We start from the raw sequence: 24,473 nt of genomic DNA, 5'->3' as shown, positions 1-24,473 counted from the left end.
TGTGCGTGCGTGCGTGCGTGCGTGCGTGCGTGCGTGCGTGCGTGCGTGCGTGCGTGCGTGCGTGCGTGCGTGCGTGAGTTTGTGCGTTTGTGTGTGCATGCGTGCGTGCGTGCCTGCGTGTGTGCGTGCGCATGATGTAAGGCTTTACCACTTTGACGTCTGTCCTGCTCTTCATCCATGGACACCTGTTACAGAGAGAGGACATACACGGGTCTTGTTTGTTTTGTTTTCTACATTTTCAACACGTTTCCTTTATTTATTATATTTATTATAATTCTTTATCAACGCTGCAATCCATAAATCTCATGTCATTCCCTGGATTCAAACCCAGGTATAGTGAAGTGCACCTCACGTAGGAGAGCAGGGAGAACACCTCCACTGGTTATTAACATACCTTATTACATGGCTTGGTTGAATGCTTGATTCTGATTGGTCAATCGCTGAATTCAGCGGTGAGTTATGTCTTGATAATGACCGCTCCGCTCTATATAACAGACCGCTGCCTAATCAAACCCTCTGAGCACCAGCTTATGGAATACTTTTTTTGTTGTGTTTTGGGTCAATTTATTAATTTATGTTAGCCATGTAATAAGCGGGATAATGACCACCTAGCCAGATATTACCCCTTACATACTTTAGGACTTTAGGACTAGCTGATTCTAAAACCGCCTTCTAAATACTGACCTAACTTTTCCAAAAAAAAATGATATACTGTACATAGCAACAATAAAGAACCCAAAAACCCAAAATCTTGAAAGGTAAAAACCCTAAAAGGGGTTTCCATTAAAAGATTCAAATCAGTTCTCGATTTCAGCTTTTTATCCACAGTTATTGTTATTGTCTCCATTGGGTGTTTTCTTCAGAACACACCTTTTGCTACTACTATACATTGTGTGCGAAGCTCACACAAATCAGTATCCAAATTATCTCTGAAATCATGTGATCAAGATGTTTCAGTCTGATTTGTCTTATTCCATTCATATGGCCAGAAATGCCTTCTGGCGGGTCCCTTTTTGCTAAACTCTTTGAGCAATAAATGACAGAGTTCCTACTGTACCTGACTGGATGCAGTGTGGGACAGGGACCGCTGGGCGGCACGCACCCGCCTGGGAGTGCCTTTTTCTGGAGATCTATATAGTAGAGAAAAGTACAGTAAATTAGGTATTGACATGGAAAGTCATGCATGAGTCATTTTAAAATGTCTCAGATCATGACGGGGCTCTAGGTGATTGCTAGTGATTGACAAAGACATTTCTACAGGGCCAAATTAGCCTTGGGCCAGTGGTCCAGGGACCCTTGGCTCTCAGGGGCCCTTTGGGGGAAATTGTACTGCGTGGTACTGGGTTTGAGGCCCTGAAAAGGCTCCTGGGGCCATTCATCGGATCAATTTAGGTGAAAAGATGATAAAAACAAGGAAATACGCGAAAATTTTGCACGCACGCGTGCTATGGGGCCCTGCAAAAAATGTGTATGATTTTGATAGTATATTGTGTAGATTCTAAGGTTATTGTGACCAATAGTTCCGTGAGGCACTGAACTGTCTCTCTGCATTCTATATGTATGCGATTGCCTTTCTTATTGTAAGTGGCTCTGGCTGAGAGCGTCTGCTAAATGCTAATAATTGTGACAGGGGTCAGGTGACCTTTTCGGGGACCTCTTCTTGGCCGGTGATGTCACAGAGAGGGTTCCCCCTGGGTCCTCTTGTGGTCTTCTGACTTTGATGGGTGGAGGTCGAGCCTTGCCCTATACACACGCATGCGCACACGCACACGCACACGCACACACACACACACACTGGCATAAGTATGATGAAAACATGTGTTTTCAGCCATTGTTCAGCCATTCATATTTAGCATTTTTAAGTCGCAGAAAAAGGTTAAAAAGAATCCAATGCACCTGAGTTTTTGTCTCTTTTTGTACTGATGTGGTCTCTCTCGACTCCATTATTTGTTTCTGTAGTGAAGAGACAGTGAAACACATGTCCAGTGGTGACTACATGGACTTATAGAATACATACATACTTGCATGACGAATAGTGAATGGAGCGTTTTGCGAATTGCACTCTAAAGAGTCTTGCCAAAAATAGTTTTCATCAATAGAGCGCCGAAGTACTGACGTCACCCGCTCATCCCCTGGTTCACGGAAGTAATTTCTCTATGGAGAATAACATGCGCTCATCTTGAAATCGTCTCATATAAGCATTGTGGTTCAAGGTGTCTCTGTATCGTTTACGACAGTCAGTCACTTATTTTTGATATAGTTATATTTTCTAGCAAAAATGTAACTAATTCAGTAGCAGTAACAATAGCGTTTTCTCTCAGTCAGTTGATTCTTCATATCCATATGAATGAAACAGCCTGGATGACATTTTCAATTTTTCAAACAGTTCTTATATGAGGCGATCTAAAATCCCCCTATGGGGATTACAATGCAAATAAAAAGTACATGAACCTGTGGACCTGCGCCCTCTACCGATATTGACGTCAGACTTCGGTGCTCTATTCATCATTAACTGTGCAGTGATATAACATTGATTATTTGATTATTCAGGTAAGTTCAGTCAAATCCTAATGCCTTGTGAGAAAATGTCAATATCGGTAGAGGGCGCAAATCCACGGGTTCATGTACTTTTTATTTGCATTGTAATCCCCATAGGGGGATTTTAGATCGCCTCATATAATAACAATATATGAGGCGATTCAATGTGTTTGAAAAATAAACATGTCATCCCGGCCGTTTCACTCATATGGATATGAAGAATCAACTGACTGAGACAAAAGGCTATTATTACTGCTACTGAATTAGTTACATTTTCTCTAGAAACAGACTGTATCCTATATGAGTGACTGACTGTTGTAAACGATACAGAGCCACCTCCCTGACAATAACGCAGAGACAGCTTGTATATTTTTTGACCACAATGCTTATATGAAACGATGTTTTTTTCTGTGGCTTTCGCCTTTATTTTATATTTTTTATGGAGGGACAGACAGTAGGCTGACAGGAAACGGGGAGAGAGATGGGAGGTGACATGCAGTAAAGGCCGTCGGGATCGGGAGTCGAACCCGCGACACACTGCCAGACTGCATTACCAGCCAACGTGCCTCGATTTTAAGATGACCATGTTATTCTCCATAGAGAAATTACTTCCGTGAACCAGGCAGAACCAGGGGATGAGCGAGTGACATCAGGACTTCGGCGCTTTATTGTGACACCACACACATGAATGACAGAAGTTCACCTTTAATCTGGGCTTGGCTATGGGTCTTAGTGTCTCCTCGGCTTCCTCTCTTCTCTTCACGTCCCTCCCTGTCCGTCTCTCCCCCCTGTGCGTCTCTGTCTGTCCTAAAGCGCCCTCTGCTGTTTGGAAAGGGTACCTCCATTTGATGAGCATTCGTAGCATGCCCTGTGGTGCGCCACCTGAATCTCTCAGCACATAGTCACCTAGAGGGACACAACACACTGTTGTTTAATACCATTTAGACCTGAGGACGATTCTAAAAAAAATGTCTAACCTTTTTCTGAAAACCCTATGTTTCTATGCCAGTGGTGCTCAACCTTTTTCATGTCAAGGACACCCATAATTATCTGTATTTGGCCGCGGATCCCATCTGAAAATATGTTGTTCCAGGGACCCCCCAGAAGCAAATTTTTGAGTTGAAAACATTCGCTCTGAAAGATTAAATTCAAAGATTTGCGGCACATTTTCATGATCCTTCAAAAATAGCAGATCTACAAGCTCATGGCACGGCACTCGGTTATGCGGCTATGAGCTTGTAGATCTGCTATTTTTCAATAGCTAAAGTATAACATAATGGGGTCTCTCTCACCTCTGATCTCCTTGCCTGTAGCTAGGGCTACGAGGGGCACAGGGGTCTTGGCCAGGTATGCCGGTGGTGTCTGCTCATCGCTGTCGTCAAACAGGTACACCCACAGACTGCCACTCCTGCACAAGCAACACATTGTACGTTTTATGCATTTTCGAAAAGTCACATTTTCAATCTGACATGTAACAATTACAAGTTTGTGGTTTGGTTACATGCTCCACATGGGAAAGTCCACATGCTTTTAACCACAAGCCTATATAAACTTCATCTGAAATTATTCCTGTGCCAATTTAAACACTTTTTAATCCCATATTGTCGGGAGGACCTTAGCCAGAAATGGCCTGTTTATGAGCTCAAAATGCGTCGCGTTGAGGTTTGGTGTAGACTGAAAAGGTGTAGAGAGAACAAAGCACTCGACAGGAGGATGAGGTGTAACGACTCATGGATTTCGAAACAAATTAGTTCAGGAGACTTAAAAAAAAAAAAAAAAAAAACAATTCTCCTGAATGCTGCCTTCCGGTATGGCATGGAAAGGAGAGGAAGGGCCTTTGCATTTCTTTCACCATCAGTAAATGCTGCATTCGTGGTCTGGAGATGGCAGTTGTTTTACAGATGGGTAAAAGGGCAGGGGCTGAAGCCCCCTTTTATGTCTATGGGTGCACATCCCTGGACACACACACACACACACGGACACACACACACACACACACCTCAGGTAGTGCAGGAGGTCTTTGGTCACCGCCAGGGGGTAGGTGGTGCCGTCGTTGAAGAGCGGGTCGGCCGTGCACTGCACGGTGGGCGAGACGTGCGGCGGCAGGTCGTAGAGGCGGTAGGTCAGGTAGGCGTCGGGCAGCAGGCCGGGCCAGTGGGCCGACAGGCCCACGCAGCGCTCCAGCACCACCAGGAGCTCGTTGGGGATGCCGACGCCAAAGTCAAACTGCTCCCTGACCTGTGAGTGTATACAGGGATGGCAATTATCGATTGGTTCATTAAAACCCTCTTATGGCCACCCTAATTAACAGTGACATGTGAATAGTGCCTTCTACCTGCACTATTCACATGTTTAATTCATCCTTTTAATGCCAATAGAAAAATCTGTGACATACACACTATATCTCATTCTAACACGGTAATCCTATAGTATTAGACACTGAGTCCTGATGGTGGCGCTAACTTCACCATTATGCCGATTTTGACCGAATAGAGGGAATCTGGCGATGTAATTTCCGGTCAGCTGATCACAACATCCGCTAGCTTTCTGTACTGTGTTACACAGTCAGATGTACGGGATGCTAAGCTATCATTGTTTATTTCAATAACTAAGTCAAATTAAGCTCTACTCAAGCCCCAAATATTGCATTTTATGCAGCGATGCACATAAAGACTGCGCGCGTGCGTGCGAGAGCGTGCACGCGAGGATTTCGGACGGTTTTAGGTAGATTACATCGGCCGTTAGCCAAACAAGCTAAAGGTTGCTACATTTTGCTACATTAAGCCCCCGATTATAGGGAATAAAGCAATTACGTCATTTACGTCAAGGGTAATGAGGGATTTTTTGGTTCATTACGTCAAATATGTCAATAGCCATAAGGGGGTTAATTGATGGATAACCTTACTCAGTAGCCTTGGAACGCCTCGGGATCCGCCAGGAGGAAGTTACTATGTTTCTCCGGAGATCTCTGGTGGAGTTGTTGCCCCCGCGACCCGACTACGGATAAGCGGTTGAATATGGATGCATGGATGGATGGATATTTACCTCGTGCGTGCTGTCCTGCCAGCCCACACACTGCTGTACGGGAGTCCTCTGTGTGGCAGCCCGTCTGTCTGTCACCCTGTCAGGCCCTCGCTCCACCAGGGTGTCCATGGCTTCCACTGGAGGGTGCAGACGCACCCAGAAGTCCACAACACCAACCATGTCCCCCTCGGAGCCTTCAGGACAGAGAGAGAGAGAGAGAGAGAGAGAGAGAGAGAGAGCGAGAGAGAGAGAGAGATTTTTGTCTTTTTTTTACAATTTAGAATTTAGGCATTTAAATTAATCCAGACTAATTTACAGTAAGCAAGAATATAAACAAACTGTTTATATTCCCACCGCTCCCTTGACGTCATCACCATCACCTCTACCTGTGACCTGTTTTGTTTTTGGCAGCAAATTTCTATTTTAGTCTTTGGAATGAAAATGTATTTAGTTTTAGTCACCTGGAATGTTTTTGTGTTAGTCTAATTTTAGTCGACTAAATATTAGATTTTAGTCGACTAAATCTACAGTTGATTTAGTCGACTAAAATGTATTTTGGCGGGCCTCAATGCCGTCGTAATGGCTGATTTTGCACTTGCTGAAAATTGCACAACACGCTGCACTGCGACGCATTGTGAGCTTGTAGATCTGCTTTTTTTCAGCACGCACCTCAAGTGTAAAATGACTTGTGCCATAGACTTATACTGGATCTTTTGTCCACTAGTCCCTTGCAAACATTTTAGTCTATTTTTTATTTATTGACGAAATTGTCAATACATCTAGTCTTATTTTTAGTCAGCATAGCTTAGGTTTCATGTAGTTTCCATTTAGTTTTCGTCCGTGAAAAAGGGTATACAGTCGACGAACATTTTTCATCATAGTATTAATATAGTCAACGAAATCAACCACCGACCTGTGACGTTGACACACCCGCTGACGCGCTCCCCTCGCCTCTCCACGGCGCCCATCAGGGACAGGTGGGCGCTCCCGCAGGTCACGAAGCGCACCCCTCCGGTGGCCTGGTGGAGCTCCACCCTGACGCGGGCGCCCTGGCCCCCCAGCCTGCCCAGGTCGCGGGCACACAGCGCGTAGCGCGACGTGAAGCCATAGTTAGGCTGATGGCCCGACACCAGAGGGGTGGAGTGCACCTCGAAGTCCAGCAGGCCGTAGGTGCAAAAGGTCACAATGTCGTCGTCACCACCTCGGTCCATCTCCGCCTCTGTCCCCGCCGGAACCAAGGCCATGGTCCTGAGTCCCTCGGGGGTGAAGGTGGCACCCTGGAGGAGCAAAACGCCAGTGGTGGAAAGTGACTATAGGTGCATTTATTTAAGTACTGTACTCATAGATTATTATTTTTTGTGATTATTACAAAAATAGCCGATCTACAAGCTCACAATATGACGCGATGCGACGCATTGTGAGCCCTATCTGGATGGGGGACAAAACACACACATATGTTATGTATATATCCGGCATCTGTCATTTATCTTTCCATTCCCACAACAATGTACAGAAAAGCGTGGAATATTTTGGACATAGTTTGAATGGTGATTAATCACGATTAATTATGTTTTAAGCTGTGATTAATCTGATTACAATGTGTAAACGTTTGACAGCCCTAGTTAAAAAAGAAAAATAGATTGCTTGTGTGTTGTGTTATAGAATGGATTGCTTGGGTGGTGTGTTAGCATGTGCATTGGCGCCACCTTGAGGTGAATCTCTAACAAAGCCTCTCCGGGCCTCAGCTGCGAGAAAGGGGCGTCGTCCTCGACAGGTGGTACCACCTCCTGCTCCGCCCCCGACCAGGTGTACTGGACCGGCATGGTCCGTTTGTAGTGGGCGGGGCTGTAGGTCATGTCTTTCAGCTGGGCTTTGGTAGGAGAACAAGAGGAAAACGCATGTCGTAAATACAGTGGTGGAAAGTAACTAAGTACTTTTACTTAAGTACTGTAGTACTTTTACTTCTACTCCACTACATCTCAGAGCCAAACATTTGTACTTTTACTTCACTACAATTATTTGAAAACGTTAGTTACTAGTTACTTTGGTGATTTTAATTTTGATTAGAAAACATACATTAACCACTTTTTCATTTCGGCCATCTACAAGCTCACAATGTGTTGCAACGCGACGCATTGAGAGGTTGTAGATCGGTTATTTTCAATAGATTTTCTACACATTTTGAACTTTTTACTTTTAGTACTTTAAGTACATTTTCAATTCCGTACTTTTACTTGTAACAAAGTAGTTCTAAATTGCAGTATTGGTACTTTTACTTAAGTAAAACAATTGAGTACTTTTTTCACCACTGCGTAAATAATAATCGTTATTGTCCCGAAGGATATTTGTCTTCAGTCTGTTCAAACACCCACATCAAAAACAACACATACTGTAGCACATTACACCAAGACAATACAAACAACATGAGGTCCCCACTGTATTTTTTGCACCTTAATCCCATGTATAACGCACTGACTTTTTTGTTTTTCTATTGTTGCTCTTGTTGTGTTGTTATTGCTCTTTTTTCTCTAAGCACCTTAACGTCCATATATCATGCACAGTATAAGTATAACATGCACAGTATACATACATTGCTGCTATGCTCAGGCACCTTAGTTAGTTTTTTTTATTATCTCAGGTACCTTGTAAATATGTAGATTCTGTTGATCTCTTGTTTTGATCTCCTTCCCACTTGCCCCCCACCCCTCTTCTTCTCCCCCCCCTCTTCTTTCTATGGAAATTAACGTTGCGATGGGAACGATGTACAAAAACGAATTTCACCCACTTCTTTACCTTGTTAACCTGTGATGTGACAATAAAACTGATTCTGATTCTGATTCTATACAGAACCATCCCATCATACATGTACACTGTATACAGAACCATCCTATCGGCAGTTTGTGTAATGCCGCAATGGCTGAGGGGACAAAACTCCTACTAAAACGGACCTTTTTCCATGGCAAGGTTCTGTATCTTTGTCCAGATGGTGAGGTTAAAAAAGCGACAGAGGATGATCAGTGTCATTTGATATTGAAAGTGCTAGCCGTGTGATGGCCTTATTGTTCATATCAGAAAGTGTGGGTGTAGGGAGTCCAATGATCTTGGAAGCAATACGCGTAATACTGAAAAGTTTGTTTCTGTTAGGCATGGGCAGTATGGTGTAGAAACATGTTTCTGTTATAGGGCAGTACGGTGTAGAAACATGTTTCTGTTAGGCATGGGCAGTATGTAGAAACATGTTTCTGTTAGGCATGGGCAGTATGGTGTAGAAACATGTTTCTGTTAGGCATGGGCAGTATGGTGTAGAAACATGTTTCTGTTAGGCATGGGCAGTATGTAGAAACATGTTTCTGTTAGGCATGGGCAGTATGGTGTAGAAACATGTTTCTGTTAGGCATGGGCAGTATGGTGTAGAAACATGTTTCTGTTAGGCATGGGCAGTATGTAGAAACATGTTTCTGTTAGGCATGGACAGTATGTAGAAACATGTTTCTGTTAGGCATGGACAGTATGTAGAAACATGTTTCTGTTAGGCATGGACAGTATGTAGAAACATGTTTCTGTTAGGCATGGGCAGTATGTAGAAACATGTTTCTGTTAGGCATGGGCAGCTGGTGTAGAAACATGTGGAACAGTACAACAGAACAGGTGGTAACACTTAGGGGTGTAGGGGTATAACGATACATTTTAACAGCGATACGATACGTATCACGATACATGGTTGACGATACGATACATGGACGATATTGGTTCAAAAAAAGTATTAATCAGGGGAATATACAGGTTGTGTAATATTACTTGGGGTTGTGCTTCATACCTTGCAAAGTGTTGATCTGAAGGATTCTTTTTGCTAGGAGCTTGTCCTTCTCTGCCAGCCTTCTCCTGCTCTCCTCCTTCTCTCGCTCTAATCTCTGGTTCGCCACGTTTATCTCTTCCTTGGGGAGCGATGAGGGGAAAAATAATATCATTTAGGATAGTCTGCCAGAGCAATTCCTACACCAGCAGTGGTTTTCAGCCAGTGGTCCTTGAGCGGCTTCCAGGTGATCCCCCAGCTAATTAATATGGTATAATACTATTAGATCATTAGATCTAACTCTTATTAGAGCGTAAAATGAAACCAAATGGAGCCAACATTTTATTATTCAGAAAACTGTGAGCAGAGCTACATAAAGAGTCATAAGCTGCTGTGATGTGACAACAATAGCCTACCCTTTTTACTTGATTAAATCTGGCTGTTGGTAAAACTGAGATAATAATAATAATAATAATAATAACAATAACAATAACAATAACAATAATAATAATAATAATAATAATAATAATAATAATAATAATAATAATAATAATAATAAACTTTATTTATATATTTTTAAACAATGTTCCAAAGTGCTTAACAACATAATTAAAACAATCAAGCAATCACAAACATCACAACAATTACAACCAAAAATATAACAACAACACTATCAGGGGGAATAAAGGTGTCACGTTCTGGGGGTTAAGAAGGCCTCTCTGTAGAAATGTGTCTTTAGTTTTGTTTTAAAAATTGTGAGGGAACTAGCAACCCTCAGGTCAAGTGGGAGTCTGTTCCAGAGTCTGGGGGCCCTGGCAGCAAATGCCCTGTCGCCCTTGGTCACCGAATCGGTTTTAGGGACCTATAGAAGGGCTAAGTTGGAGGACCTCAAGCAACGGACCGCGGGACCGGCACATGTGGTGATAGACAGATACGTTAAGAATTAGCATGACATTTTAATATTTAGTATGATCCATCCACCTGCATCTGGCTGGCGATGCGGTGCTGCAGCAGCAGCAGCTCTCTGGTCTTGTTGAGCTCCAGCGAGGTCTCGGCAAGCGACGCCTCCAGGTCGGCCACAGACAGCTCCTCTTCCTCCGCATGTTCCTTCCCATCAGCCCTGAGGAAACGCAGGGCGTCCCTGCTCTCCTGCTGCATCCTGAACACCTGCATGGGGGGTGGGAAGAAACTGTTGTTGGCCTAATTGTAAGTACGTAAGTAAGTAAGTAGCCTTGTCGAGCCAGAGGCCCATATATAATAGGGGCAGGAGCCTATCTCCTGTTTCTGTAGCGTGAGGCAGCTTGATGTACATGTACACCCCATGGACATGACGCTAGTATGTCGCAGGGACTCACCCCCAATCCAAACCCAAACTAGTGAAAATAGCAGATCTACACAATGTGGTGCTTTGCGTTGCGTTGTGACTGTGATCTTGTAGATCAGCTATTGTCGATCAGCTCTTGTAGATCAGCTATTGTGAACGCTTTGTGAGGCTTGTTCATGGATGTATTTTGTGGCGTAAGACGTGACGTAGAGGTATACCACAAGAGCAGCGTGAGAGGTACTACTCTCATAGGAGCCAACCAATTATATCGAGCCGACAGAGGTACTACTCTCATAGGAGCCAACCAATTATATCGAGCCGACAGAGGTATACTTCCGGGTGCTTCAAAACGCCACTGAGCTACTTCCATTGAAATGAAATAGCTGGGGACAGGGCGGTCGCTCCTGGTCCGCTCTCTAGTTTATTGTTCGTTGTATCAGTTTACTATAAAAACCTGCAAAACCTGTCAGTCAGTCCATCACGCCTCGTGACGCGCTCCATATATGACCAATACAGAATTCATTCCATATGTTGATCTGACCTCATCTGATCTCATCTGACCTCATCAAACACTGTACAGTGTACACTCAAGACACTGCCCCCCGCTGCTGCCACCCTTAATCTCCATATATGGAGCTGACCTGTTCTGACATACCATATGTTGATCTGACCTCATCAAACCCTGTACACTCAAGACACGCTCCATATATGGCCAGTATAGAATTAATTCCATATGTTGATCTGACCCCCCCATGCCAAAGTTCACTTCATGGGGCCGGTCCAATGGCGGCTCTTCTATATAGTGACAAAGGCCTGAACTGGAAGTTTACGGAATGCATTTGAGTCTATAGGCTTTTCAGTGAACCACGTGGCCGGGCTGTTTTCTGTCCCCTCAATGTCGTAACTCTGTCTTATACTCTATGGTCTATGGATGGAGTACATGGCAGAGGGGACCAACCTTGATTTGTAGAAGAGTTTCGCTGAGCTCCTCGATGCTCATCTCAAACTCCTGAAAGACAAGACGGACGGACGGACGAACGGACGAGAAGGACGTCAGAAAGAAGCAACAACGACGTGATTAACTCATTCTGGACGGGAACCAGTGCCGCGCTATGAGCTTGTAGATCTGCTATTTTTGAAGAATCGCAAAAATATGGCGCAAATGGCTTCTGGGGGGGGGGGTCCCTGGAACAACATATTTTCAGATAGGGGTCGGCAGCCAATTACATATGATATTGGGGGTCCTTGAAATGAAATAGTTTGAGCACCACTGACATAGAAACAGAGGTTTTTCAAAAAACTGTCATGATTTAGAAGACATTTTATAGAATCTGTTCTCAGGTCAAAATGGGTTAACCCATTTTGGACTGAGGCCGATTCTAAAAACGCTTCTAAATCCTGACCTAAGTTTTCTGGAAAAACTTCAAATATTTATATAGCAGCATAAAACAAAATTACATTTTTGAATACTGTACATACTGTACAGAACCCCAAGAGGGGTTCCCGTCCAGAAGGGTTAGAACACCAAAAGGGGTTCCCGCCCAGAACCAAAATGTGTGTATATACAAAACAGTTGTGTGTACTGTCTGTGCACCTTGGGGATGGAGTCTAGTCTGTCCTGCAGAGCGATGACTTGCTCTTTGTACTCGTGGAGCTCCTGCTCCAGGTGTCTCTTGTCTCTCGTCAACGCGGACGACTCTGAGAGAAACGAAGCTGCCAAAAGGTAAGAATAGCGGAAAGTTGGCAGAAAGTTGAACAAGAGCTCCATATGTTTAATGATTTGAACCCTGTGCGGGAAGGGACACTATCTTAAAGAGGGAGTGCCACAATGTTTGTATTTTACCAGTTTTTCATGTGTCTATGAGGTGACAGTACTTCATTAGACACCCTGGAGTCGTTTTTATGTGCAACGGGCCAATGAAATAAACAGTAATATAGTGACATCGCACTATCAGCCCCACTATATTGACGCCCCTAATGACACAAGTCTGTGTGAATGTAAAATATTCTGCATATACTTGCCATATAATGTTAATTTTGTTTAATGTTTTATCCCATGAGGTATACCAGATCTAGCAGATCTACAAGCTCACAACGCGTCGTGCTGCGAGAGCTTGTAGATCAGTATTGTAGATCAGCTATTTTCGGGGCGCAACCCAGCACTCTTCAGCTAGTGGAGATGCGGTGTGTACGACATGGATTTAGAAAGAAATTAGTTCAACGCAAAATGCTGCGTTCAAGTTCAGGAGACTGAATGCTGCCTTCCGGTATGGCATGGAAAGGAGAGCATTTGCATTTTTTTTCACCATAGTAAATGCTGCATTTGTGGTCTGGAAAGGGCAGTTGTTTCACAGACGGGTATAAGGGCAGGGGCTGAAGCCCCCTTTGATGTCTATGTGTGCACGTCCCTGGTACCTCTATTTGGGTCTCTCCTTTCCTCCGACATGCCCTTCTCGTGTCGCTCTCTCAACCTCTCCATCTCCTCCTCCAGTCGGTGTCTCTCGTCCCTCTCTCCTCGCAGCATCTCCTCTAGCCTGTGGACGTCCGTCTCTCTCCCCTTCCCTCTCTCTCTCTCCAGAGAGAGAGAAGTAGTCTCTTTCCCTAGCTTCCCTCTCTCCAGAGAGAGAGAAGTAGTCCTGTTCTGTCTTCCCTGCAGCCTGTCCACCTTCGCCTTGGGCTGGTGAGTCTTGGCAGAAAAGGTACTGAGAAGGACAGTGCATGGTGGGGAAGAAAAGTACTGTTTTACTTTACAGTAAAAAGTATCAATACTGCAATGTAGACGTGCTCTGTTGTTGTAAAAAGATTGGCCAGTACCCTAACAATATTTTATTTATTTTTCACAAAATGTTAAAGGTATATTCAGTGATTTCACTTAATTCAAATATAAATTTTCCCTTGTTTTGTGATAATCCTCCCTAATAGAGTGTGCTGACCATATAATTAGTTCCTCCCTATCCCCAGTGAACCACAGGGGTCAAAAAACCCTAGTTTCGGTTTTGGTGGTGGGTGAGAAAGCCTTCATCCAATCAGGATAGAGGGGACCTTCCTCCAATCAGGATCGAGTGGGGCGGGCCTTGGTGCACGTGCTGTTGGCCTGTTGCACTTCCCCCCACTGTAGAGCGTGTGTATGCATGTGCACATCTTGTTACCGGGGCGGACCGGGTTATTTTTTCCAAATCACTGAATGCTCCTTTAAATCTATAAGTTCTTCATGATTGTTATAAATATATACATTTTCAAATTAACTGAAATAGAATCAATAGAAATACAAGGTATTATGCAAAAGACGTTATAATGCTCAACATATTTATATTAGTGTGTTTGTTGCTACATAAGTTGTAGCCTTTTCCATCACTGTGTTAATAGGCGAGTATTTGTTATACATGGGGGGGGGGGGGGGGTAAAAAATAATGTGCCCCCTTCTGGAACCCACAAGGGAGAAGGAAGAGGGGCAGACCACAAAACACCTGGTGCAGTGACCTGGATGCAGATGTGAAGAGATCTGGCCACACATGCATGGGGACAGCTGGAGGAAATGGCCTAGGACCGGGATGCAGTCTGGAGAGCTCTTGTTCGTGGCCTATATGCCCAAAGTTGGGCAACCGAGTGTAAAACCGAGTGTAAAATGGCTTATACTGGATATCTTGTCCACTAGTCCCTTCCTAACATTTTAGTCTATTTTTTATCTGTTGACGAAATTGTCAATACATTTAGTCTTAGTTTTAGTCATCACAGCTTAGTTTTCATTTGGTTTCCATTTAGTTTTCCTCAGTGAAAAAAGGTAGTCGACGAACATTTTTCGTCTGAGTTTTAGTCGACGAAAACAACACTGCCTGGAGCTGGAAACTCACCTGTCCAGCAGGGCATCGTAGCTCTCTTTCAGGAGAGCCCTCTCTCCCTCCAGGTCAGATACCCTGTCCTTGAACTAAGAGAGGGAAACATACATAACAGCTTAGAACAGGGAAACATATCTAGACACAACAGCTTACAACATGGTAACATATCTAGACACAACAGCTATACAACATGGTAACATATCTAGACACAACAGCTTACAACATGGTAACATATCTAGACACAACAGCTTACAACATGGTAACATATCTAGACATAACAGCTTACAACATGGAAATGGATAGACAAAAGTCTGCATTTCAATTAAATTGGGCCTATAGCAAAAATCGCTGATCTAGAAGCTCAAAGTGTGTCGCAGTTCGACGCGTTTTGAGCTCGTAGATCGGCTATGTTTTTGCTACGACAGTAATATGCAATGTGGCCCCTCCGGAGTGAGTGTTACAGTGGCCCTCTCGATCGTCAAAGTTGCCCACCCCACCCCGGGCTTAGAACATAACGGCTTAGAAAGCTGTCTCACCCAAGAGTGGCCTTTATAAACACAATCATCCACTGGTCACATGTGATTGGTGCTTTAGTTTATAGTGAAGTATTCTGTGAAATTAGTGAATATAAGGATTACATACAAGGAATATGGTCGGTGGCTTTACTGTGCATGGCTTCATATGTGCCTGTGTGTGTGTGTGTGTGTGTGTGTGTGTGTGTGTGTGTGTGTGTGTGTGTGTGTGTGTGTGTGTGTGTGTGTGTGTGTGTGTGTGTGTGTGTGTGTGTGTGTGTGTGCACGCACACGCGTGTGTGAGACTAGAATGTGATGGTAAATAATCTACTTTTGTTTATTTTGAATGTTTATGTGCGTGCGTGCAGGGGAGTAACAGTGATTTGCTAGTTGTAATAAAGAGTGTAACTGACCTGCTCCAGTGATTTCAGAGACAGGTTGGCGCTGGTCAGATTGGTGTCCAGAGACAAGGCTCTGTGTCTCTCCTCCTTCAGCTGAACACTGAGCTCCTCCACCTTGTCCAGCAGAGACGTATTGGTCTCCTTCAATGACCGCTGGCACTGATGGTGGATGCAAGCACGCACACGCACACGCACACGTGCACGCGCACACACACACACACACACACACACACACACACACACACACACACACACACACACACACACACACACACACACACACACACACACACACACACACACACACACAGAGAGATGCAATGGGCATGAGCTGTATTTGAGGTATGAGCTATATTTGAAATGAGTAGTCTATTTAATATAGGCCCTATAGTTCAGTAATTTGGTGATTATACAGTATATATATATATACACTTATATATGTGTGTGTGTGTGTGTGTGTGTGTGTGTGTGTGTGTGTGTGTGTGTGTGTGTGTGTGTGTGTGTGTGTGTGTGTGTGTGTGTGTGTGTGCGCGTGCGTGCGTGCGTGCGTGCGTGCGTGCGTGCGTGCGTGTGTGTGTGTGTGTGTGTGTGTGCGCACGTGCGTGCGTGCGTGCGTGTGTGTGTTTTACCTCCTCTAACTGGTTCTCGTATGTCTACAGACGGAGGATGAGAGAGAGAGAGAACAGAAGAATGAAACACAGACATGGAGTTATAGGGTTAATGCTGAACATTGCGTGTCACATCGACCCCCTATGCGAGACGTTGTGTTGTGTTCCCAGCAGGACAGCAAGGTGAGCCGACCAGGCCCTATTAGTCAGTGCTCGCACCAGATTAACCCATAAGCGCTAGCATTCATTGGCAAATTATGATATAATTCACGCCAGCATTTTTCCCAGTTCAGCTCTTATTTTGAAAAGCCACATTTCCAGAATTCCGGAATTGATCATAAACTATAGGAAGTTGAACGGTGCCTGGTCAGGTCCTCTGTAGCAAACGGAGCTAAGCCGGTGCAGTGGAAGGCTTCACATCGTCGGCTCTGTGCCGTGGAATAAACCTTGTTTTGACCAAAAATGCTATCTGGGAGAAGCAATAGGAGATACAGGCGATTCAAAGAAACAGATAGAAGGGGTGTTTATGGTGACGACGATGGAAGATGGCGCGACCCAGTGTTATGACAACAACAGCTAGCAACCCGATGCTAACGTAAGTAGCATTATGACTTGATCGATCGAAAGTGGCCTTCCACTGGTCCTGAACGCTGCAGCCTCTGTGGACAGTTTTAACCCACTAAGATATTCTACAAAATGTCTACTAAGTCGGTGGTTCCCAAAATGGTGAATGGAAAAGTCAATGAATGACTGACTGGTGGTGGTGAATGGAAGACTCAATGAATGGCTGACTGGTGGTGGTGAATGGAAGAGTCAATGAATGGCTGACTGGTCGTGGTGAATGGAAGAGTTTAATGAATGGAGGTACTGTATACGCTCTGACCTTCTGCAGGTGGTTGAACTTGTCCTGTGCGACCCGCAGGGCAGCGCTCCTCTCCGACAGCTGCTTCTGCAGACGGATCACGTCCACGTTTTCTTTGATGCTCAGCCTGACGGAGAAATGAGAGGCGTGAGGAGTTAGTCACTAGCTGTTGCCAGACCTGGGCAGACAGGCGCGGCCGTTTTCCGCTGTCTGCCGGCGTCTCTTCCGGGTTTTTAGACAGCTGGTGGATGGAAATTAAGCTCCACCCATGCGGCAGAATGCCGCTGGGGCAAGCTTTTCCGGGAATCTGGCCGTTGCGGCAATCAGCTGCGTGGGTGGAGCTTCTTTTCCATCCACCAGCTATCTAAAAACCCGGAAGAGACGCCGGCAGACAGCGTAAAACGGCCGCGCCTGTCTGCCCAAACGGAAACACTGACTGCGTAGCCTCGGAGACCACATGCATTTTCCTTTCAAAAGAAAATAAGAAAACTCCTTGGCGAGAACCCATTCCATTGTGGCATACAGTAGCGTGAACGCGTCTCTCTATCTGCTATAATTACTGATGGTGACTGCAGCTTTATTCAATTGACACACACAAGCGTGTTTTCTTCATTATAGCTTTAGTTTAGTTTTTTATTTTTAGTGTTAGTTTTAGATTTGTCTACCCTTTTCAATCCTGCACCTGACGAGTCAGATGCAGGATTGAAAAGGGCCAGAATAAATATTGTGTAATAAAAACGCAAGAAAAGATAGCATTAAAAACTAGCATTAATCACATATAGTGATATAATGTCAGGTGAAATAAGCGATGTCTCCGTTGTGTGGTTTGAACTTGTATCGAGTGACGTGCAAGCGTGTCTTCCCCGTCAAGCCGAAGCCGTGAGTGTGACTGTGGTGACAATTATCTGCGTTGCGAGTCTGCAGTGGGTCCAGAAAAGCACGCCCACTGCTACGCTCTATTCTAGTGATTGTTGTTGTGCTGGCGGTGATTGCAGCCCACCTGTGCATGTCTGCCTGCTGTTTCCTCATGTCCTTCATGGCTCCCTCCATCTCTCTGTCCCTCTCCCTCAGGGTGTCCCGCAGCGCGGCCAGCTCCAGCTCTGCCACCCTGCTCTGCTGGGTCTCCATCACGCTGGCACGGCTGCCGTACAGTACGTGGGTGGAGCAGAGGGTGTCACGAGGCCACAGGTGGAGGAGACAGGGCAGGGGGGGCGGGGGAATGTAGGAGGTGGCAGAATGAATAAATGGTTGAGGGTTAATTATTTTATTGCCATCTACGTTTATAAACGTACCCCCCCCCCCCCTTTTAGCATGGATCCGGCTAGTATAGCCCTCCTCCTTCACCAACAGCGATGTTTTTTTTTAAAATCCAGCTCCGTTGAGCCTCCATTATAACCCGATTTTCAAAGCGTCGTATCTCCAAAGATAGTTCGAGAGCTGTCCATGGTGAGCCGGCGTGCACCCGACGATCGTAAATCATTTGTGATTTTGTATCGCATCGCATCGAAAATGTAGCTGGTTGTTCTGTTAGCTAAAGGCTGGGGGCTGTGTTGTGTTGTGTTGTGTCGTTCCATTTCCGGAAGCCCCCTTCCTGTTTAACCCGGAAGGACAACAAGCTCCATAGCATTGCAGTCAATGAGCGGCAGTGAAGCGGTCAAACATTTTGAACACTAGATGGTTAAGGGGGGGGGGGGGGGAGGTTTACAATTACAAGTAGGCTAAAGATTACAATCACCCACAGAGATTTTGAAAACATGACTAATGACAAAAAAACTCCCATATCTGCTGGGCGAAGTACATTGATTTATTGGAGATTCTGACTTTCAGTTGTACATACTTTTTGTATTGTATTGTTCCACGTGTCGCTTTGGCAATGTAAACGTACGTTTTCTCATGCCAAATTGCCAATAAAGCCCTTTTGGATTGAATTGTGTGAAACAGAACAATGACAGACATGGTGAAGATCCTAGTATAGCCTAATACAGTCGATTGTGACAAAACTTTTTAGGAAAAAACAAGAGAGAGATTGTAGCGGAAATGTAACACTTCTATTCTGGTCCATTGCCGTTAACGTCACACTCAAAACATCAGTACAGCATCCATACACAACAGACACATGCACGCAGAACGCACTACTGTACTTACAATCTCTCGTTGTCTCTTGGGTCTTCCAGTGCAGGGCCGTAGCGGGGCGGAGCCGTCTGGGCCGCCCTCCTGACCGCGCCCTCTCCATCCAAACCCCGCCCTGACAGCAGAGGAAGGAAGGAAGGTTCACACAAAGCCATTCCAGAACAAGAAACGGAACCATAGAGTTATATAAACTAGAGAGCGGACTGCCATCTAGTTTATATAACTAGTTTTAGTCATCATAGCATCGTTTTCATTTAGTTTTCGTCAGTGAAATACGGTAGTCGACGAACATTTTTTGTCATAGTATTAGTCGACAAAATCAACACTGCCCCTATGTCCATGATACCACTAACACGCACCTTTACTGAGCCTGTGGTGCGTGCGTCCTCCCATGTCCATTATGTGCTGCCTGGCCAGCTGCAGTTTGTTCTGCAGCGCCCTCTTCTGGCCCTCCAGTTTGCTCACGCGGGCCTCCAGCTCCAGGATGGTCTCGTCCATGTCTGTCTCCCTGGCCGACGCCGTCCCGGGACGAGCCTGCTGGAGACGCATGAGCCTGGTGGACATCCTGGGGGATGGGGGGGGGGGGGGAGAGTTCAGTGCAGTGGCCAAACCAGAACTGATGCGAAGCTTGCGTATAGCTAGTTCAGGCAGGCAACTCGTGAGCGAGACTACCTGATCAGGTGACTAGTCTCATGCACTCTTTATCAGAGCGGCTATTTAAACCTCTGACCATCAGAGCAGCTATTTAAACCTCTGCCCAGTGCCTACCTGCTCATTCCTGGCTTCTCTCCTGCTGCTGCTGCCTCCCTGCCTCACTTGCTGCTAACCTGCTGCTCATGAAGTTTTTGCAAATCCCACAGCCTCCCCAGCATCCACCTGTATAGACTCTGTTTCTAGATCCCCCTGCATGTGGGTCTTATTCATTCCCTGTACTTCTATTTGGCTTATAACTTACTACTAACTAAAATGTTAATGTTACAGGGAATGAATAGGGACAGAGACTGACGCCAATTTATGCTTCATATATATCTATGGTCAATTATGCTCAATAAATATATATTACTAGAAAAAAAAATAGAAAAGTCGCAATTTTAAAAAATTGCAAAGTGTGGTTGCCGCAGTTGCTTATAGACCCCTCCCACTAATATTGTCAGCCAATTACAATGTCACGTTTTGTTATGGACAAAAGGGCCATTAAAATTACATTTTGGACAGGTGTACAGTATTTAATACCTTTATACAAGGTTATTGATCCTAAGCCACTGATTGCATTGTATGGTGTAGTCCTACAGGAGTCACCAATAACATTGTATGGTGTAGTCCTACAGGAGTCACCAATAACATTGTATGGTGTAGTCCTACAGGAGTCACCAATAACATTGTATGGTGTAGTCCTACAGGAGTCACCAATAACATTGTATGGTGTAGTCCTACAGGAGTCACCAATAACATTGTATGGTGTAGTCCTACAGGAGTCACCAATAACATTGTATGGTGTAGTCCTACAGGAGTCACCAATAACATTGTATGGTGTAGTCCTACAGGAGTCACCAATAACATTGTATGGTGTAGTCCTACAGGAGTCACCAATAACAACTCCAAGCCGATGCATTTACTACGTAATGTAGGGTAAATTCTGTGCCATTCACAAGATATCTCGTGTTTAGAGATAAACCACAGTGTGACAAACACGAGAAACATGAGATTCTATTCATTTATTTCCTTTTATGACTTTTTATGTCTTTATAAACGATTGTAAAACATAGATTGGTTACGTAACCAACAACAGCCAATTAGCTGCTACAAACGTTATGCAAAGCTCGGCCAATCACAGCGGAAGTTTGATTACTCCGGAAAAAGAAAAAAGTGTCACAATAACTTTTATGTGCGTATGCTCGGAGGTATATATATACACTGATGTTGAGTGTCTCCTTCGCCTGGAAAGGAGCCAGCTGAGGTGGTTCGGGCATCTGGTTAGGATGCCTCTCGGGCGCCTCCCTAGGGAGGTCCTCGACGCATGTCCCACTGGGAGGAGACCCCGGGGCAGACCAAGGCGCACTTGGAGGAAACACATCGACTCACTGGCCTTGGAACGTCTCGGAATCCCCCAGGAGGAAGTCACTAATGTTGCTCTGGATAGGGAAGTCTGGAGCACTCTGGTGGAGCTGTTGCCCCTGCGACCCGAAGGGGTTGAAGATGGATGGATGGATGGATGGATGTTGAGTGTGACGTAATGTCGATGGTGACGTAATAAAGATCCTTTAATTCACCTTTAATTCACCCGACACTGAAACATATCCTAATTACGTCAACATCAGTATATGTGTGTGTGCGAGCGCATATGTGTGTGTGCGTATGCGTGTGCGTGTGCGTGTGCATGTGTGTGTGTGAGCTACCTGCGCATCTTCTGCTCCTGTGCGATGGCGTGCTGTCTCAGCAGGCCGTTCTCCTCTATCAGGCGGAGACACTGCTCCTCCAGCTGCTCCCTGGGAACCTTGAAGAGACGCTGTGGGTCTTGAGAGAGAGAGAGAGAGAGAGAGAGAGAGAGAGAGAGAGAGAGAGAGAGAAACAGACTGTCAGACAGACAATGAAATGAGTATGCTGCTACAGTAACAAGGCTGCAAGGTCTTTCTTCGGTGAAATCCTTTTTTGGACAAAAATGCCTGACTGTACATTGTGCTGTTTGCATTTATATGTTGCTAAAAAAAAGTATGCAGTGTTTGTCCACACACAGCAGGTTCTGTCTCTAGACTACTAGGTTCGGGACCCATTTGTGGGGCCACACATTTGTACGGGTCCATTTTTTTGTTTCCTACATTTTGTTTTTAATCATTATTATTTCAAGCATTGTCAAAAAGTAGTGAAAATAGCCGATCTCTAATTTGTCTTTTGGGTCTTGAGTCAAAAAGTCTGTGAACCACTGCTCTAGTCAAGACTTAATTATTTTGTATAATATAGTGTCCTAAACAAAACAATAAATCCATATACTTGGCTGGCAAACTATTTACGTCATAAGCACTCTAAACAAATGTCGTATTATCCTCCAAGTCCGTAGACTTGGCTGGCAAACAATTTACTGTACGTCATAAGTGCTGTAAACAAACATTAAAAATCCCATTGACTTGGCTGCCATATGACATATAATCTTCAAAAGCCATGCACAAGTCACACGTAGAAAACAATGCTTAACGTCATTTCACACATGTGTCCTTTGTGTATACTTATACTGTATAGTACCACAGCCGTAAGCAAACAATTTAAACTATGAGCTATTTTTTCCACAAACGGGTTAGGGTTACTTTTCTTTAGATATACTAGACCTGTACGTGCCCGTCGGCCACCAGCCTACTTGAGAACGATGCAACTTGGGAACCTAATAATAGAGGGTATGCGCATGCCTAAAGTGAATGGCACATCGAGTGGCAAATCGAGTGGCAAAGCAACAGGCAAAGTGAGTTTAACATTGTTTAATGTTGTTTAATGCAATCAGATAGGACGTTTCTGTTTGGATGTATGGGCTGTCAAGGCCAGAAAGTAGTTTTTTGCCACTCAGTAGGCCTTCCTGCATAACTTCCGGGTTTGATGATGATGTCACACGCATACCCTCTATACCCGTTGTCAACTTGTCATAGCACCCGTTTTAACTGTGTCCCACATGGAGAGTGGTTAAGTAATCAATTTGCAGGTGTGGGGTTGCCATGGCAATCAATTGGCTGTGGCAGAGGCTGGAAATTGCACACTTGAGGGGACTTTGGCTCATTAGGCCCACTGGCCGAGCCTGACCAGAGCCTTTTGTGGTGGTTCTGGAGAACCGCTTATATGTGGCATGATGCGCCTGGACCGCCAGGCCAGCAGGCGCCCCAGGGTTACTTTTCTGATCATACCTTTCATCTTCATAATGTGAGACTTTTTCCAGGGCTTCACGTCACGCACAGAATCTGAGACACACACACACACACACACACACACACACACACACACACACACACACACACACACACACACACACACACGCACACACACACACACACACACACACACACACACACACACACACACACACACACAGTTTATACAAGCATAAAGGCAGTGGTGGAAAAAATACTCCCATATGTTTTACTGAAGTTAAAGTATCAATACTGCAATGCAGAAATATCATCAGCCCCTCATACACACCTGTGACAGTGGGCATCAGCCCCACGTCTCTGACAGGGAGGTCCCCGGCTGTCTCGTCCTGCACCTCTACTGACATCACGCTGCCTCCGTCCAGCCGCAGCCAATCAGCAGTCAGCTACAGGTACTGAGGACAACAACAACAGCAGCAGCCAATCAGCAGTCTATAGGTACTGAAGACAACAACAACAACAACAACAGCCAATCAGCAGTCAGCTACAGGTACTGAAGACAACAACAACAACAGCCAATCAGCAGTCTACAGGTACTGAAGACAACAACAGCCAATCAGCAGTCTACAGGTACTGAAGACAACAACAACAACAACAGCCAATCAGCAGTCTACAGGTACTGAAGACAACAACAACAACAGCCAATCAGCAGTCTACAGGTACTGAAGACAACAACACCAAAGTTGTAGAGCTTAATTTGTATACAGCCATTACAACAATGGTACAAAAATGCACTATAATATTAATCATATTCGGCTATATATATATATATATATATATATATATATATATATATATATATATATATGTATATATATAGTCGTGCAGTGTCAAGCTGAACAAAGAGGCTAGTCTTTAACCGAGTAAAGCAGAACTATCTTCTTCTACACTGTTGATTTCGTTGACTAAAACTAAGACGAAACTAAATGAAAACTAAGCTATGAGGACTAAAACTAAGACTAAATATATTGACAATTTCGCCAACAAATAAAAACTAGACTAAAATGTTAGGAAGGGACTAGTGGACAAGAGATCCAGTATAAGTCATTTTACACTTGGTTTGAATGTGTGTAAAATCAGCCATTGCATCAAGGCCCGCCAAAATACATTTTAGTCGACTAAAATCTTATGATATTTAGTCGACTAACACTAAAACATTCCAGGTGACTAAAATGTGACTAAAACTAAATGAAGTTTCATTCCAAAGACTATGACTAGACTAAAATAGAAATGTGCTGCCAAAAACAACACTGCTACACCAGTCCAATTGCCATTCCACTTGCCTATACTGTACTGCAACCATCAGCTGTGCGCCCGCAGGCTGCCTGAATGCACTCATGGCCCTGGGACAAAAATGTGCACACATGCCTACTGTGTGCATACAAGAGGCTGTGTTCATACATTTGTGCCACAGGCTGTGTTCTGTGTTTTGTGCAAGTTGCACAAAAGCCTTGTCCTGATTATAAAGTCCTGTTGTCCCTATAGCCTGTACCATGTGTACCACTCGGTACTTATCAACGCATTTTGTCAATACACGGTA

General features: G+C 44.6%; 1 protein-coding gene across 1 annotated transcript in view; it reads right to left on the bottom strand.

Annotated features, from left to right (window-relative positions):
* rpgrip1 (RPGR interacting protein 1) overlaps positions 1 to 23,330 on the bottom strand; it is a 27,721-nt gene extending 4,391 nt beyond the window's left edge. The window contains exons 1-25 of the mRNA XM_079489510.1: positions 23,205 to 23,330; positions 22,913 to 22,966; positions 21,425 to 21,542; positions 19,388 to 19,593; positions 19,044 to 19,143; positions 17,899 to 18,039; positions 16,920 to 17,025; positions 16,058 to 16,081; positions 15,441 to 15,587; positions 14,531 to 14,604; positions 13,095 to 13,381; positions 12,274 to 12,392; positions 11,638 to 11,688; positions 10,337 to 10,522; positions 9,380 to 9,497; positions 7,269 to 7,432; positions 6,476 to 6,839; positions 5,584 to 5,756; positions 4,538 to 4,776; positions 3,831 to 3,946; positions 3,242 to 3,444; positions 1,897 to 1,953; positions 1,643 to 1,743; positions 1,058 to 1,130; positions 149 to 185 (exon numbers count right to left, since the gene is read on the bottom strand). Coding sequence (XP_079345636.1) covers positions 149 to 185; positions 1,058 to 1,130; positions 1,643 to 1,743; positions 1,897 to 1,953; positions 3,242 to 3,444; positions 3,831 to 3,946; positions 4,538 to 4,776; positions 5,584 to 5,756; positions 6,476 to 6,839; positions 7,269 to 7,432; positions 9,380 to 9,497; positions 10,337 to 10,522; positions 11,638 to 11,688; positions 12,274 to 12,392; positions 13,095 to 13,381; positions 14,531 to 14,604; positions 15,441 to 15,587; positions 16,058 to 16,081; positions 16,920 to 17,025; positions 17,899 to 18,039; positions 19,044 to 19,143; positions 19,388 to 19,593; positions 21,425 to 21,542; positions 22,913 to 22,966; positions 23,205 to 23,280 — 3,334 coding nt within the window. The 5' untranslated portion in view covers positions 23,281 to 23,330. The remainder of the gene's footprint in view (positions 1 to 148; positions 186 to 1,057; positions 1,131 to 1,642; positions 1,744 to 1,896; positions 1,954 to 3,241; positions 3,445 to 3,830; positions 3,947 to 4,537; positions 4,777 to 5,583; positions 5,757 to 6,475; positions 6,840 to 7,268; positions 7,433 to 9,379; positions 9,498 to 10,336; positions 10,523 to 11,637; positions 11,689 to 12,273; positions 12,393 to 13,094; positions 13,382 to 14,530; positions 14,605 to 15,440; positions 15,588 to 16,057; positions 16,082 to 16,919; positions 17,026 to 17,898; positions 18,040 to 19,043; positions 19,144 to 19,387; positions 19,594 to 21,424; positions 21,543 to 22,912; positions 22,967 to 23,204) is intronic.
* Between the last annotated feature and the right edge of the window lie 1,143 nt (positions 23,331 to 24,473).

Source organism: Electrona antarctica (assembly GCF_951216825.1).
Source record: "Electrona antarctica genome assembly, chromosome: 20".
Classification (NCBI taxonomy): domain Eukaryota; kingdom Metazoa; phylum Chordata; class Actinopteri; order Myctophiformes; family Myctophidae; genus Electrona; species Electrona antarctica.
Note: the sequence above shows the minus strand (reverse complement) of the source record. Positions and strands in the feature narration are given on the sequence as shown.